This window comes from Plectropomus leopardus, chromosome 15, assembly GCF_026936395.1.
Source record: "Plectropomus leopardus strain MGB_pleo_1.0 chromosome 15, ASM2693639v1, whole genome shotgun sequence".
Classification (NCBI taxonomy): Eukaryota; Metazoa; Chordata; class Actinopteri; order Perciformes; family Serranidae; genus Plectropomus; species Plectropomus leopardus.
The window spans coordinates 21,606,120-21,622,875 of NC_142190.1; the positions used below are offsets into that span (position 1 = coordinate 21,606,120).

A 16,756-nucleotide genomic window follows, 5' to 3' on the forward strand; every position below is an offset into this window, starting at 1 on the left:
TGATTTGAGCAAGTTTATTTACTTTCAGTTGCTTAATGCATAATAATACATCCTAATTTATTAGTTGTTACATATTTTGTAATAATAATCTGAACCTGCAATGTAGCCACATAAACAACATAAACACAGTGGAGCAAAATTTGTCTTCCAAATACTCAAGTAAAGTACAAGTACCTCAAATTGTACCATACTTGAGTAAATGGTACTTGGTTACATCCCACTACTGACAACATGTTGAAAAATGCTATTGTGCAACTGATTTCTACAAAAGTGTAAAATTGCTTTAGAAATTGTGCACAGTGACTTTTCTTAGACCATGTTTGTTATTTTTCCTAGTTAGATTTTCTCCTGTGAAAATACCACAACAGTCAACAGCCCTTATGTCGTTTAGGCACTCTGTATTACAGTAACAGTGTTCTTCCTGATCCCTGTTATTTTATGTGGTAACATAGTGTGTTTCACTGAGGCTGTGTAAGTGTGTTGTGCTTTGATGTGGTTTGCTTAAAGATGTGTCAGTCTTTGCTTCAGAGTCTTTCGGGTGCAATAGTCAGTGTTTGAATGCAAACTGTTGAAGCACAACATTGAATATGCTATCATATCCCTGTGGTGATAAGCAGCGCTCCTGAAATGTCTTTGTAACTTTTGTCTCAGTTCTATATCAGATTTTTAGCATGCAGAGTGCATGTCTTTAACATCTTACCGACTGAATCTGGATCTTTCTTTTTTTTTGTTATTCTTTCCAAATATAGGGTGACTGGTGATGGAATAGTGATGAAGATTAATCAATGGAGAAATATGCTTCCTCTACCGAGCTTTCCTCTTCTTTTCCATTTTATTTTCGTCTTCCTCCTCCTATTTTTCCCCATGACCCATGCCCAGTTCCTGACAGAACCGAGGTCAGGACAAGGCCTGCTTCTCTTCACCCAGCCGGCCTATAATGCTTCCGTCTTCGAGAACTCTGCTGCAAGAACCTATACCCAAAGTGAGTTTAAAATGGGCATCATTCTTGGGCCACCTCGGTCATTAGACATAAAATATTCCATTGTGTCTGGAGACAGTGAGGGAATCTTCCAGGCTGAGGACTTTGTAATGGGAGATTTTTGTTTCCTCCGTATACGCACTAACGGAGGCAGTGGTGCCACTTTGAATCGGGAAGTACAGGACAATTACACACTGACGGTTAAGGCATCTGCCCAAGGAGGCCTAGAGGCCTTAGCTACTGTTTATATCAAGGTCTTGGATACCAATGATCTCCGACCTCTCTTCTCCCCTACCTCCTATTCATTCGTTGTGTCTGAGAGTGCCCCTCTGGGAGCCAGCATAGGACGAGTAACAGCCACAGACGCTGATGTGGGATCCAACGGGGAGTTCTACTACTTCTTAAAGAACAAAATTGACCTTTTTGCTGTTCACCCGACCAGCGGGGTCATCACTCTGACAGGTCGGCCCAGGATGGACAAACAAGCCCGGTTTGAGCTGGAGGTACAGGTGGTGGACAGAGGTATGAAACTCTATGGAAACAATGGCATCAGCAGCACTGCTAGGCTGGTCCTAACTGTGGAGCAGGTAAATGAGTTTGCTCCTGTTCTTAATGCAATTGCTGTCATTCCATCATGGACAGACAAGGACCCAGTCTATGCTATTTTGACTGTGGAGGACAAAGACGAGGGGGTATCTGGGGATATAGAGTGGGTGTCCATCATTGAGGGTGACCCCCTTGAACAATTTGTGATTGATCGATCGCCTGTCGGGAATGATTATAGGGTTAAAACTTCAGAATTGTTTGACTGGGATACATTCCCCTATGGCTGCAACTTAACCTTCCAGGCTAAAGACAGAGGCATACCTCCAAAGTTTTCTAATGCTCAAGTTGTTCAGTTGTTGGTAACAAAGCCAGACCCAGTATTGGCGAATTTTGAGAAAGATGTTTATGTAGTCACGCTGAGTGAAAAAGCTCCCCCAGGCACTATTGTAGAGGTGGTGAAAATCTCCCCAGCTCCTCTGAGTGTCAATTACAGCCTCGGCAGCGCCTCAGATCAAATGTACTTTGATATAAACCCTTTGACTGGAGTTATTATGACCACAAGGCATCTGACAAGAATATCACAGGATTTCATGGAAATTGAGGTAGTTGATATTATCAGTCAGCAGCAAGCAAGAGTTCAAATCACCATAGACGATGCTAATGACAACTCTCCGGTGTTCAACAGGCCATTTTATGATATTGCAATCAATGAGAGCTTACCTATAGGCACTATTGTTCTCATAGTATCCGCTGTGGATGCTGATAAAGGAGAGAATGGGTATATAACCCACACAATAAGTGGCGAACAGTCTCTTCCATTTACAATTGACCAGGACACAGGGGAGGTGCGGATCACAAGTGACCTAGACTTTGAGTCATCAGATGATACCTATACTTTTGCAGTGCGAGCGTCTGATTGGGGTTCACCGTACAGAAGGGAGAGCGAAGTTAATGTCACCATTCGTCTGATAAATATAAATGACAACCAGCCTCTTTTTGAGAGGGTGTCTTGCAGGGGAATGATAAGCCGTGATTTCCCTGTCAGCCAGACTATTGTCACTTTGTCAGCTGTGGACATGGATGAGCTAGGAATGGTGACATACAAGATACTGTCTGGAGATGAGTTAGACTATTTTGACCTAAATCCAGAGTCTGGGGCTTTGTCATTGAAGCGATCACTAGGAGTGGCTAATTTAAAAAGTGGGGTATTCAACCTGAAAGTAGTTGCAACAGATGGGGAGATGTTCTCTGAGCCTACATTTGTGAATGTATCTGTGGTGAGGGGTAGGATGCCAGGCAGGGGGTTCAACTGCAAGGAGACCAGGGTAGCCCAGCTGCTGGCAGAAAAAATGCTCTCAAAAGCGTCTGCAATGGCTAGACCAAGACTTGATGAGAGATATACAGATCTTTTCTCTGTAAACAAACAGGCTCCACAATTTGAGGCCTTGCCGACTAGTATTCTTGTGAGAGAAGACCTTGCTGCTGGTGCCAGTGTGTTTCAAGTGAGAGCCCGTGATGGTGACTCAGGTTTCAATGGCCGCATTCTCTTTGCCATATCTGATGGTAACAAAGAAAACTGCTTCAATATCAACATGGAGAATGGGTTGATAACTGTGTTGCAGCCGCTTGACCGTGAACGATTGGATCGTTACTTCCTCAATATCACCATCTACGATCAGGGTGTTCCTCAGATGTCCAACTGGAGACTGCTGACTGTGATTATTGAGGACGCAAATGACAACGACCCCCAATTTTATGAGGACAGCTTCTCTGCTCTTGTGGCAGAAAACTCGGCCATTGGCATGGAAGTTATTACCATCACTGCGTTTGACAGAGACATGGGTCAAAACGGGCAGCTCTCGTACATAATGCTGACCAGTGTCCCTCAGTTTGGTATTGACAGCGAAACTGGAAGTGTGTTTGTTGCCAGCCACTTAGACAGAGAAACCATCCCAATGTTCACATTGAAGATTGAAGTGAGAGACAAGGCGGAAAGAGGCACTCGAAGGTCGTCAGTAACTACTCTCAGTATAATAGTGGAGGATGTCAATGATTGTGCCCCAGCTTTCATCCCCAGCAGCTTTAGTGCTCGTGTACTGGAGGACCTCCCACCAGGGGCCGTGATTACCTGGGTGCAGGCTCAGGACCCAGACGTAGGCCCCGGCGGACAGGTCCGATACTCCCTGATTAATGACTTCAATGGAACTTTTGAGGTAGGTGATGTCACTATTTGTATTGTCTGTGCTGTTGCATATCCTGATCCTCTTTTTATTGGCAGTTTATGATGTATGGGAATGTAATGCTTTGTACAGATCGATGCTGTGAGTGGGGTGTTGAGGATTAGAAAGGAGCTGGACTTTGAGAAACAGCCGTTTTTTAACCTGACTCTTCTTGCTGAAGACAGAGGAGTACCCAGCCTCATCAGTCAGACATTTGTGGAGGTGGAGGTGTGTAATACACACACACACACACACACACACACACACACACACACACACACACACAAACACATTGACATAATAACAAATACTACATCAAAATCAGTTTCATTAATTAGACATTTTTGTCAAATTGTTTCTACCAAATACCAATATTTACATATTTTTTCCTTGTTTTCTTCATTTTTTATTCTAAGGGAAGAAATACCTGTATAATAGCATTTAGATCATGGTACCCTAAAATTCCTCAATATAATGACTGTTTAAGGAGAAGTTGCAGGATACCTCACAATTCATTTCAGTTCATTTCACTTAAGCTCAGCTCACTTCAGTCCATTTTGATTTAATTTAAATTCAGTTAAATGCATTTAATTTCAGTTCCACTAAATTAAGTTCAATTTATTTAGTAAGTTAGTTCAATTTAATTTATAGAAATTAAATAAAATTAAATTGTGTTCACTTCAATCTAATTCATTTTAGTTCAGTTCAGTACAGTTCATTTCAATTCATTTCAATTCAGTTCAGTTCAGTTCAGTTCAGTTCAGTTCAGTTCAGTTCAGTTCAGTCAATTTCAATTCAATTCAATTCAATTCAGGTCAATATAGTTCATTCAATCCAAATGATTTAAAGGGAGCATTTAGGTTACACTTGCAAAAAATAATTTATTTACCAAAATGATTACTTGCCAGGAAATTGTGAATAGCTGTTAGCTATAATGTAATTAAAGGAAATATTGGTATATTGGTCTAATACTGTTCTGTATATTCATACTGCAAGATATTACACATATCTTCACACACTTTTTTTCAAATTATCAGTACAAATTAAAGTGAGTCATTGCATTTCTTCAGGTGGTGGATGTCAATGAGAATTTGTATGCACCCTACTTCCCCGACTTTGCTGTGAGAGGCTCAGTGAAGGAGAACTCTCGTGCAGGCACAAGCGTCCTGACAGTCAGCGCTAAGGACGATGACAAGGGCCGAGATGGTTTGCTGAGGTACTCTGTCAGAGGAGGCAGCGGACTGGGCACTTTCACCATTGACGAAGACACAGGTGCGACACAAGATCAATGCTGAAGCCTATTTATGTAAAGTGGAAATCCAATAACTTACAGTGCCATGCTTAGAATATCAACACCCAAATGTGTTGCTAATCACTGTGTATCATAGGAAGTCTTATTATTCCTGTGCTGGTGCTGATTACTTTCACGCATGTGTAGGTGTTGCTTAACGGTTTAATGTGTGTTTCTATTGCACTGTTGTTATGCATTGCACACAAACAGCATCAACACTTGATAGCATGATTTTGTATGTATTTATTAACGGGAGAGAGGTGAAGAGAGTGTGAGGTACAGTCAGAGTCAGTGTGTTGATGGGGCCTCACGTGGGAGCTGTGTACTGGGAGATCATTACTGTAATGAGGGCAGCATGGCAGCTACATTGGCTGGGCCTCAGGCCGCTCAGTACAAGTCATCCAGTGCTGTGTGGATAACATTGATCAAGGCTGTCCTGCACAGCACCACCATCCTTTCCAAGAGTAGGGGAATCACTGTGACTTATTTAAGGAGGTCTGACCCAAAAATAAGCGTGCAGTTGTCTCCAACTGCCAAACCACAGCTGAAAACATGTTGATCCAAACAAGAGGCCGGGACTCACTCACCCAGGGATAAAATGAATCAAATATCCAGTATAAAAATAGGACAGTTCATATAAGTTCATATTGGCGCATGATCAGAATGAAAGGCCAACTCTCTCTTGATGTAAAGTATATATATATATATATATGTGTGTGTGTGTGTGTGTGTGTGTATGTATGTGTATATATATATATATATATATACATACACATACATACATACACATAGTATAGTATAGTAGTATATACACATAATATATATATATATATATATATATATATATATATATATATATATATATATATATATATAAATGAACCATGGACAAGAAGAAATGCAACTTAAATGTAATTCTTAATACTAAACATTATGAGAAATTTAAGGACACATCATGCAATTTAACATGACAAGGGTAGGTCTTACCATAAATTTTATTAAAGTCATCTTAGAAAAGGGATAATAAAGATATATATATATATATATTGATAATAAAATTATATAAATACACAGGGGTGCGTCAAATATTTTTTGTACTTTTTTATAGGTTTCCGCTAAAACATTCCTGACCTGGCCCATGTCACTTAACTGTGGAAACATATGTGACATCAGAACCTAGAGCGCAGCCGTACACTTCTGCAAACGTGAAAAAAAGACAAAAAGGAAACCTAGAATGGTATGATACTACTTTTTACCTGTAGATAGAAATACAGCAAGTTGCACTATTTGAGACAAGAAAGTGCCACTCAGCAGCTTCAAACATTTTACACACCCTTAAAGTTATTAGGAGACTAGTCTGACTTACTGGATGTAGACTGTGGCTATAAACCTGCAAAATTTTTGGTATAATAAGAACAAATGTAGGCCTATTATTTTTTTTTTATTTTCTTATACGTTTATTATTAATATATGCTCTTCCCCCCTTAACTATCTGCATGTTAAAAATGACCATTAGTATGAATATACCACATGCCCATTCAAGAACTGCTCAGTCTCGATATCATATTGAATGGAAAAAAAAAGTGTTACATCTCCCATCCCTGTCTTAGAAAGCCTGATGGACACTGCTAACAAACATGCAGACCTGCAGGCCACCGAAAACAATTAAATTTCACCAAATTGTGTTCATGCAATATGATGACATGAACAGGTATATATAATCTTTGCATTTGATATATTTTTCATCTGAGAAGTAAAACTCATTTGGACACAAAGATATTACCTTGAATCTAAGGCCCTCCCATTGACAGTCCTAACAAATTTCACGTCAGCAAAGTGAGTGCACCTTTTTGATATTTCCATGGGAACAAAAGTGGGTGTAAGTGAGAGTTCTTGCTTTCCCATCAAGGCTTGTTGCAGTCTGTGTCCCTATCCGTGGTGCCGAAGCTTTTAAACCTAATCTCCCTCTCTCTCTCTCTCTCTCTCCATGGTGCTGAAACATTCAAACTCCAAGCTCCAAAATCAGTCCCTCATTCACTCATCCTCCAGGGCACTCTGTAGTGAGTGGTGCCTCGTAATTACCACTGACGCTGAGTCTTACCACTGACATGTCCTGGATTGCGTATAAGCATGCAACAGTGAGCATTGTGGGAATTTTGAAGGCTTAAGGTGGAAGTCACAATTATACTTTAAAATAAAGCTGTCTTAAGTATGACACATTCTGTCTGCCAACAGCCTCTGCTGTAAGGTTACCTGATAAACCACTTTACAGCAATGTAGTAAGCACCATTATTATGATTATTATTATAATTTAATCATTACTTTCCACACTTCATTAGTTATTTACATCTTCCTCACTCAGTACTCACCAATTTAATTACCACATATCTAACCCAGTTTCACTTATTTTATTATTAGTTACTGGAGAGTATGTTTTACAGACTATTGCTTCACTATGGAAACATTAATTGTCACTAGTTTTCCCTGTTTTTTATTTGCATTTGTTACCATCCACAGTTTCTTTTGCTCAGTAAAACAATTTCTCAGAGTCAACATTGCTACTCATTTTATTAGACAAAACTGATTTTGTTGCATGAACAAAATCAACATTTATATTAAACCTTAAATTCTACTGAACACTATATAATCAAGTAGCATCAAATTCTTAGTAGACATACAGAAGGAACAGGTGATATATTCTTATTTAAGCTACAGCTGGTAACTTTTATGAAAATAACTTCTTTTCATATTTAAAACTGTCACTATATTCACACAGCAGTCCATGAGACAGAATAATATAATATATAAAAATCATGTCTCTCCTCATCCTAATAAGCTAATGACGCTAATGGATTCGCTACCTAAACAGACCTATTAAATATATTAAAGGAAGTAAAACTGGAGAGAATCAGATGGTGAATGTATACCCACATTTATTTGTTGATCAGTTTATCCATATTCTCCTTCTGTGCTGCAACTGGATATTTACTTATTACCACCCCCTGACCATGGATGTATTTTTTTGCATCACATGCATAACTGCAATGCATTGTGGGTGATAGAGACCTCTGAAGTAACCATTCTTGTTCATTCGCTCCCTCAGCCCTCCAAGGGTCGATCTCACCAAGTTCAATTTAGTTTTTCAGACAGCTGGAACAGCCCTTAAGATGGCGGTGAGGATTACCCTGAGGGGAAGCTGAACAAAATGCCATTGAGGTGCTATGTGTCATAATAAGAACATGTGTGGTTGTTTTCACAAACTATCCATCTCATGCACAATGTGGGTATAGTGACAGTTTCAGCTAATATAACAAAAAAGATTTTTTTTTTATAAAAGTTACCAAGTACAGCTTTAACCAATGCACATTACCTGTAAATAACAGGCATGGAATAGAGACTAGTGACTGTTATAAAAAGCTGTACTTAAAATGTGTTACTTAATAATTATGTACATTTTACTAGTTAGCTAATATATTGAAATTGCAACTTGTGAAACAAATAGTGAAGTTAAAAGTAGTTATATAATATTACAATAATATACAGTACAGCAGATACTAAAATAAATTGTCATTACTAACTTGCAGTGTTGTGACTAGTGCTGGTTGGAAAATAAGTGTAGTGGTTAATTTTAGCCAGTAGAGTTTATTTTAGTACCTACTTTTAGGGAAAAATGACTTTGTTCCTCTTCTGGCGGTATATCTTCACCTCTTGTCACACTGTCCCTACTGTACATGACTTGCACTGGAGGCCTGTATTGACCTTTAACTAGGCTAATTAGTATTGATTGTAGTTGAGAGAGAAAGCGAGAGAGAAGCACATGGACAAATGGAGGGAATATCTCTTGCCCTCACTCTATCTCTCCATGTGTATATAATTACATATGTATAGTGTGGATACCGTGCTAACAGTGTTACAGTACACACAGATCCCTACAGTCTTCTGTAACAGTATGTGGTGCTGTTATTTACTTAAGTATTAAAACCTCAGTAAGGCACAGCCAGTAAGAAAGTTTATTGAGTGCAGATTTTCCTGGGGAAATCAGAGTGCTTGTTAGAGCAGAAAGTGAAGGGAGAGGGGAGTGGAAGTGAAGCGAAGAGAGGAAGGAAGAGGGTGCAGGGGAGTCTGGAGTACATAAAAAGTGTCAGAAGAAAATACGGCTTTCTTCCTCCCAGGCCTTTTTATATACTTTTTTTTCTTTCTGGAAGTTTGTTTTTTTAAGTTGCAGCATTTGTTATTTTTTCCCAAATATCATCAGCATGTGAAAAGTCTCTGACCCTCTTTTGGTATCAGATGAGAAGAGACAGTAAGCGCATGCCAAGTTTTCCCTCATCAAGTGTTTCATTTCATCTCACAGCGTCTAGAGAAGTCAGTGTTGTCAGGCACGGACAGAGTCGAACCGCTGTGTCCTCCCACCATGCATTTAGCTGCCATGTTGAGTGGCTCAGCTCTGACTGCTTGTCAATCTGTGGCTCTTAGTGCCAAAACTAAGTATGAGAAGACAGACAGTGAGAGTGAGTAAAAGGGACAGAGAGAATTAGATATTGTGTGAGAAATCCATTTTGTTAAGCCTGTCCGAACTTGTGCATCCCCACCTCTCCTCTGTAGTTTGTATATTGGCTCTGATGCATCTTGTGTAGCCTGTGACATCCTCATTGTCCGTCATACCATTTTTACCATTTATGAATGCCCCCTTTTCCACCTTTGATATTTAGATGCTTAAGGCGACTCACTCTTTTATTGCAAAGTACAGGGACTATCTATCAGAAAAGAAGTAGGATCTTCTCTGGCTTAAAACCTTAGCACTCCTGTACTTTGAACAAAAATTGGTATTCTTGTCATTGGTTAGGGGGAAAGCAAGCCCTGCAATTTCTCATTGGGCAGCTGTCAGAAGCCACTGCTCCTCTATTAGTGGGTTTGCAAGCGCCAGGATTTGTCACAGTCAGGATAAAGCAGTCTTTAAGTTACAGGCAAACACACTTTTAAAAAGTAATCTATCCCTGCATTTGTTAAAATTATCAGGCTGAACTTTTGATGTCGTCTTTTCTGCCAGACACTGTTGTGCCTCGAGATGTAGACACGTACACGCAGTATTTACTCATCAATCTTTGGATTGATTATTTGATATGGTGACATTAATTAGATAGTGGGGACCCCCAAACTGTTTTTTTTAAGAATGGAGAAGTTGAATAGACATGACAGATGGATGTAAACCCAAGCGTACTGTGAACTTCTAGATTAGAAAATATGCCACGACCCTTCAATTTTTTTTTTCACTCTTTGAAGTGCGTTATTTATGGTGAGAATGGATGCTGTCAAGTCAGATTTATATTGAATTCACTGAATAGTGCCTGTCGGTCTTAAAGTTCAAAGAGCTTTTGAAACAGCCAGCTCTGTTTTCCTCGCCTCTCTCTTGTCGGGTTATTTGACAGAGATGAGATGTGGTTTGAAAAGGACGTGGTCAAGGACGACAGAGCAAGGGTGTGTTTCAGCAAACACTTTTACTATGCATTGTGCATGCTCCCTGGGCAGCTGCTTAGTCATAATCTGACATATACACGTGCTTTCTGGTGATAAGGTAACACCTTCACCATGCGGCTGAGGAGGCTGCAACAAGACTGACGCAAGAACACAAAAAGGGGCCACACAGTCACACCTCTAGTCATTGATTTGAGTGCTTGTATGACTGAAACCTGAGCATGTAGGGTGAAGGGAGTGAAGAATAATGATGTAATATTTTAATAATCTATTCAGAAAGTATGACTGACATGGAATTTATGCTCAAGTTCTTTGGTTAGAGATTTGTTTTTGAACAGCAGGGGTTTATGATCAGACCAGCCATTAGGAATTTTAGACAGGGCGACACAATTTTCCAAATTGGGCATCCCATCCAAACCCTCTCCGCTTCCACCACCAACAACATCCACCCACTCTTACTTCTAATACCAGCACAGGCAATTTCAAATAGGTCTTGGCCATTAGCCGTGTTGTGACAGAGGTGAAGTCTCTAACAAGCATTTCCAAATCCAGTGTTATAGACCTGTCCCGGCCTTACTCCGTTTTGCATACTCAATGTGATTACAAAGCTCAAAAGGTCAAGTCACTTTCAAAACCCTTCCTTCAAATAAGACTGTGACACTTCTATTCCTCCTTTTACCATAAAACAAAACAGGGAGAGAAAAAATGCCCTCTGATGAATGATTAGAGAAAAGCAAAATCAAATATGGGAATAGCAAGCATACTATCATGTCAATCAAGTAGTGAAAACCCCTTTTTGTTGTATTAAATAGCTAATTATAACTAGAGATTTAAGATTTGAACAAACATCAGGGTGATAAGAACTACCTACAATGACAGAAACCATCTTTGGAAAAAATTACTTAGTGAAGAGTTTGATTTTTTACTTCCATCTACCGACTTGGATAGGGCAGGGTGTATGACCTATACTGCAGCCAGCCACCAAGGGTCAAAATCAAGATGTTTCGGCTTGATTTTAGGGAGCTTTTATGCCATCCATCTTTATAACACAGGCTATAGATGGTACCAAGGAATGCCTTCGGCCTAGTTTTTCAACTTTGCCAAACTGGGGATATTGGATAACTATAAAATCTTATAATAAATGTCTTTATCATGTAAATACATATAACTTGTATTGTCACTGATATAAGTCAGCAAGTACTTGATCCCATTCAAGGGTCAACCAAAGACCTTTGCATGGGCCCCCCTTGGGCTACGCACTGAGGTTATCTGTATCCTGGTTTAAATGCTACCCTGCAAAACATTACTAGCACGGTGACTGAGGTTAGGAATCAAGCAATAGTGCCACTGAGCATGTTTATCCCAGGCGGGTGGAGTCTGGGCTGAATTGTCTTGGCTCTCTCTGCCTCCCTTGAATCATAGACCTTGATTCATATCTGTCAAATTAAAGGAATGCCTGATTTGGGCTTCCATTTGTACTACATGACCTGAAAATCATTTTTGATCAAATCTCTCTATCCCTCTTTCTCGATGCTCTCACTATCTATTAGTGATGCGAACACATTATAAATCTTTGCATGTGAGAGCATAAACTTCACGAACATCATCAGCACCAACCAGTCTTTAATTATAGGAAGTGAAATAGCAGAGTTGAGGTTTAGGTAAGCATAAAAAAGTCAAATTAAAAATACACCCCCTTACATGTCCAGTCTCAGCTCTGTCGAGCATCTCGTTGGGGTTAATTGCTTGTGAACTGAAGCACAGATGCATGCACAGACTCTGCAAGCACCGACAAACACATGCAGTACGCCTTAGCTCTTAGTGAGTTTCTTTAAGTTAGTTAAAGTAACAGACTCATGCTGCCTGGCTCTTAAAAGTTTTTGTGCACTGAACAGAAATGCGTCAACTGCTGGCTTTGCCTTTAATACGAGTTCACTGTATTTATTCCTAGATGATGTGTTATTTTCTGTTGATAGAAATGATGCAATTAGATATTTGTTGTTTTTGATCCTAACATCGGGTGTCTTTGTTTAAACAAACTGCATGTGACACTCGTGACCTTGCACCACCACGCATCAGTGCTCTTGGCATTGTATAAAAATGACATGAATGATCCCAAAACCTCGAGTGTGAGTATGCATGTCATTTTTCGAGTGTTTACATGGACAGTCCTGCATGACTGATTTCACAAAAACAGGAAAAAAAGAAAAAAGAGGCACTCATGTGTCATCCATTGTGAGTGTTCTCTTTGTCCCTCAAGAGGTCACCAAAGCTGTCAGCTACTCATCTTCCTTAAGGCCACTAAACACACGCCAGTCAGCGTGCGTGAGTGTCTGAGTGTCTGCGTGTGTCTTTATTGGTGTAGGGCAGTGCAGGGTACGTTTAGCACTAAGCAAATTGCAGCTGGGAGCAGTTTGGTCAGCTGTGATTAGCTGTAGAGAAGCTGAAACATTGAAGGTGACTACAGCGGCGCCGCTAATGCCTGTGAATGTCACTGAAGCCAGGACACAAAGTTTTCTCTAAATTTGTGTCTTGCCTCGGGAAAACTTAGTACTCAAAGATTTCCCCGCGAGATCTTTCAGGGATGTTTTCTGCTGATGACACCCATACTGTCCCATTTTCATACACACACACCTAATAGATATGTATTCTCAAGCCCAAGTAATAACTGCATTAATCTTTGTCTCTGCTTCAACAGGGGTGATTTACACTGCTGGTATCCTGGACTGTGAGAGCAAAGACTCCTACTGGCTTACAATCTATGCCGCAGACAGAGCGGTTACACCCCTGTCAGCCTCTATTGAAGTCTTTATTCAGGTACCAACACCTGCTGCCAATATTCACATTGTACTATGCATGTTTAAGAAGCTTCATACTGAGGAAATGTCCTTTGTTTATGTCACTGAGAGATAGGCATAAACATTAAGTGCCCAAATTAGTTTACTTTGGTGCTGTTTTTTGTTTTTTTTTTAATCGTATTTTAATATATTAGAAACATTTTTGTTAACTCTGTAAATTGCAGGCAGGGAATTTGTTCCAAATTAAAAACATCTTATCTACACTGACCTTTGTTCACCGAGTCACACCTGTTTGTAGAGCAGCTTCTCAGCCATCACACTAATCACACATAACTTGTTAAATTCTACAGGGGGAAACGGTTTTATATTTGAAAAAAAAAAGGTTTGGCCTGAGTGTTCCTTGCTTAATCTCACATTCACTTCCACCATATCCAGCTATGCTTTTGAACATTCAGTTTTATGTGCTCTCTACTTTCATTCTATATTATAGACTATAAATAAAGAGAAACAATGTGCCTCCACTTACTCTCACTGTACAAAAATTCAGCCAAAATATCACAGATACGGTCGCTGCCATCTTGCACTGGTCATTTGGAGCCAGTCTGTGTAGTACTGATTTCTGAGGTATAGAGTTCCCATCCAAACACTAGTCTGACCAGTCACCAGCAGCAGTCTGATTGCAGCTGTTGATGGCGAGCACACCGTTGGCACACAAATCTGTAAATCATGTTGTCTCACCCCCTTATTATAGCGCCAAATAACTAATTAAAAACAAACTTAAAAGAAATATAAAGGCTTGAACAAACATCAGTGTTATAAGAACTACCTGAAATGGCAAAAAACATTTTTTAGAAAAAATATTTGACATGTGCTTTATGTATTTTATGAGTTTTTAGTTTGGTCCATGCAGCCAGTCACAAGGGGGTATCGAGATGTTTTAGTTTCACTTTTGGGAAGCGGTCAGGTCGTCCATCTTTATATATTGTCTATAGTCTATACTAGTGCAGTGCATGTTAAAGCAGGGTTTGTTTGGAGAAAATTGATCACTACCTCTTTTGCAGTTTAGCTTTCTCAAGAACCGCTCATCCAAACAACTTGACGCTCAACACTGTATTTCCTTGTGTCCTGAGCAATACATCTGCCATGACATAGTTGCATCCCCTAGCAATGCTAGAGTATAGGCTTCATTTGCTAACAGCTTAATATTTTGGACCTATTTACGGACAAAAACTGTTGTTACGAAAGTTATATCATTCATGCTTAAAATTTTTGTGGACAATGTAACCTCTCCGGTTTGTCTGTCTTCATCTGTTAGTGAAAGAAATTATGTAAATAATGCAGTGAGCTGTACCCAGTTAATAGGATCCCTGTAAAGGTTTATAGGGGTTTTCCTCTCAATATACTGCACAGTTTGTACATAACCCACTACGAATACATCTTTACTATAGATCTCAAGAGCTCACACTTGACACTGCACTTCCTCGGGTCTTCAGCAATACACCAAATTTATGTTGATCAGATTAATTGGTTGTGAGCAAAGAACAGACAGACAGATTCTTTCAATTTTTAGATTTATTACAAATAGAATATTTTGTTTTACATACAGCACTCCTGATTTTATGCAGTTTTCGAACATATAATTTTTTACCATCTCTTTACCCCAAAATGATGACATTGTGTGAAAGGGTGCAGCCAATAGGTTAGCTTCTTTGTCTTGCAAACATGGAACTGCAGGCCAGTTTTGATGTTGTAACCATATATTCTTGTGGAGTGTTGCCTTCAAAATAACAATATGAAGCCAAACAATCAGTGTGTTACTCTCTAAATGCTAATGGTGCTCAGTGCAGTGGATAACTATAGCAATGCAGAGCCTGCAAGCAAGAGATACACACCGGAGGGAATTCTCTGCTTTAGCTTCTATTTTATTTGGCACTAAGTAATCCACTGTCTAAACACTCACATACACACATCACTGCTCCAACACTGCTCACCCCTTTGGGGAAGAGTTCAGCAGTGTATAAAAAACCCCCACAAACTGCATTTTCTGGCTTCGGGACATTCAGGTGTGGCGGTGTGATCGGGCGCTTTACTCCCGACCTCTTCATCACAGACAAAAATAGGGGAATTAATCAGGCACAGGTGCTCCTCATTCACCGGCTGAACCATCTTGGCTCTCTTGTGGCTTGCGGCAAACACTCAATCAATGCTGTGTTTGCCATAAATATTCCAGATCTATGCTGTAGGAAGGGAAATTAATTTGCAGTGCATTTAAAGTGTGACATCTATGACATTTTCTGGTAAATGAATTTCCATTTTGTGATTGATAACGGATCAGTCCGGGCTGCATTTCATAAATTGATGAACAAAGATACAGATATTACCATACATGCTGATTTAGAAGGTTATGCTTTATCTACACATCTGTGGCCAAAAGGGGACACTCCAAATAGAAACAAACAACGCTGCTTGTCTCTTACCCAATCCCTGCCTTTCTCACTCTCTCCACTTTTTCTCACTTCTTCTTTTTCCTCTCCTCTCTTTCTTTCTCAGGTAGAAGATGTCAATGATAATGCTCCCCTCACTTCAGATCCTATCTACCACCCGGTCGTCATGGAGAACTCTCCAAAGGATGTTTCAGTCATCCGTATCCAGGCGCAGGACCCTGACCTCACTGCCACTCCCAGTCGTCTGAGTTATCGCATCAGTGCTGGCAACCCGCAGAATTTCTTCTCCATCCACCCAAAAACAGGTGAGACACAGACGCACAATGTTAAATAATTTAAATATTTTGCTAATACGATTGACAGTATAATGAGGTAGACTAGTGGAATAATTAGTAATAAACCCTTACAAACAACAAATAATTACACCAGTCTTTTGTGTTAATATGTTTACGTGCCTCTGAAATTTTCTTTCATCATGCACCTCCCACTCCACGTTCATCCAATAAAAGGCTTTGGTCCCACACAACAAATTAAAAAGACTTTTGTGCCCACACAGTCAAACATCTAGGACACTGATGAGCCGCCCGCCTAGACAATCTTCACTACACTCTCAGCTGAATATTGCTTCCAGTCTTCTTAAGGGGCGAGAGCTCTCTGCAGTGTACTTGAGGAAATTAGGGTAGTTAGTTTTTTTTATGAAGCCCATGTGTGGGTGAATATCTTCTAGTGATGAAGGAGTTTACATTAGTCAAAGCAATTTTCTTCCCCACTACTTTTATTCCCTGAAGTAGGGCTAAACGTCTATGCATTATGTGATATAAAGTATATAAAGTAAAAAAAATAAAATAAATCATACTTTTCTCAGAAAGTTATAAAAAAGTTAAAGTTGGCAAAAAGGTTTCAGTAGTATTATGTTGGAATTGGGATTAGGTTTTCATTTAAAAAAATACTGCAACCATATGGTTTCACCATAAGCCCACTTCCATGGGATCAAGACAGGGTCT

General features: G+C 39.7%; 1 protein-coding gene across 1 annotated transcript in view; it reads left to right on the forward strand.

The window, feature by feature from the left end:
• The first annotated feature begins 768 nt into the window (after positions 1 to 768).
• fat3b (FAT atypical cadherin 3b) overlaps positions 769 to 16,756 on the forward strand; it is a 122,400-nt gene continuing 106,412 nt past the window's right edge. Inside the window, exons 1-5 of the mRNA XM_088087980.1 lie at positions 769 to 3,738; positions 3,838 to 3,972; positions 4,815 to 5,016; positions 13,209 to 13,327; positions 15,859 to 16,057. Of these exons, the coding sequence (XP_087944106.1) occupies positions 772 to 3,738; positions 3,838 to 3,972; positions 4,815 to 5,016; positions 13,209 to 13,327; positions 15,859 to 16,057 (3,622 nt within the window). The 5' untranslated portion in view covers positions 769 to 771. The remainder of the gene's footprint in view (positions 3,739 to 3,837; positions 3,973 to 4,814; positions 5,017 to 13,208; positions 13,328 to 15,858; positions 16,058 to 16,756) is intronic.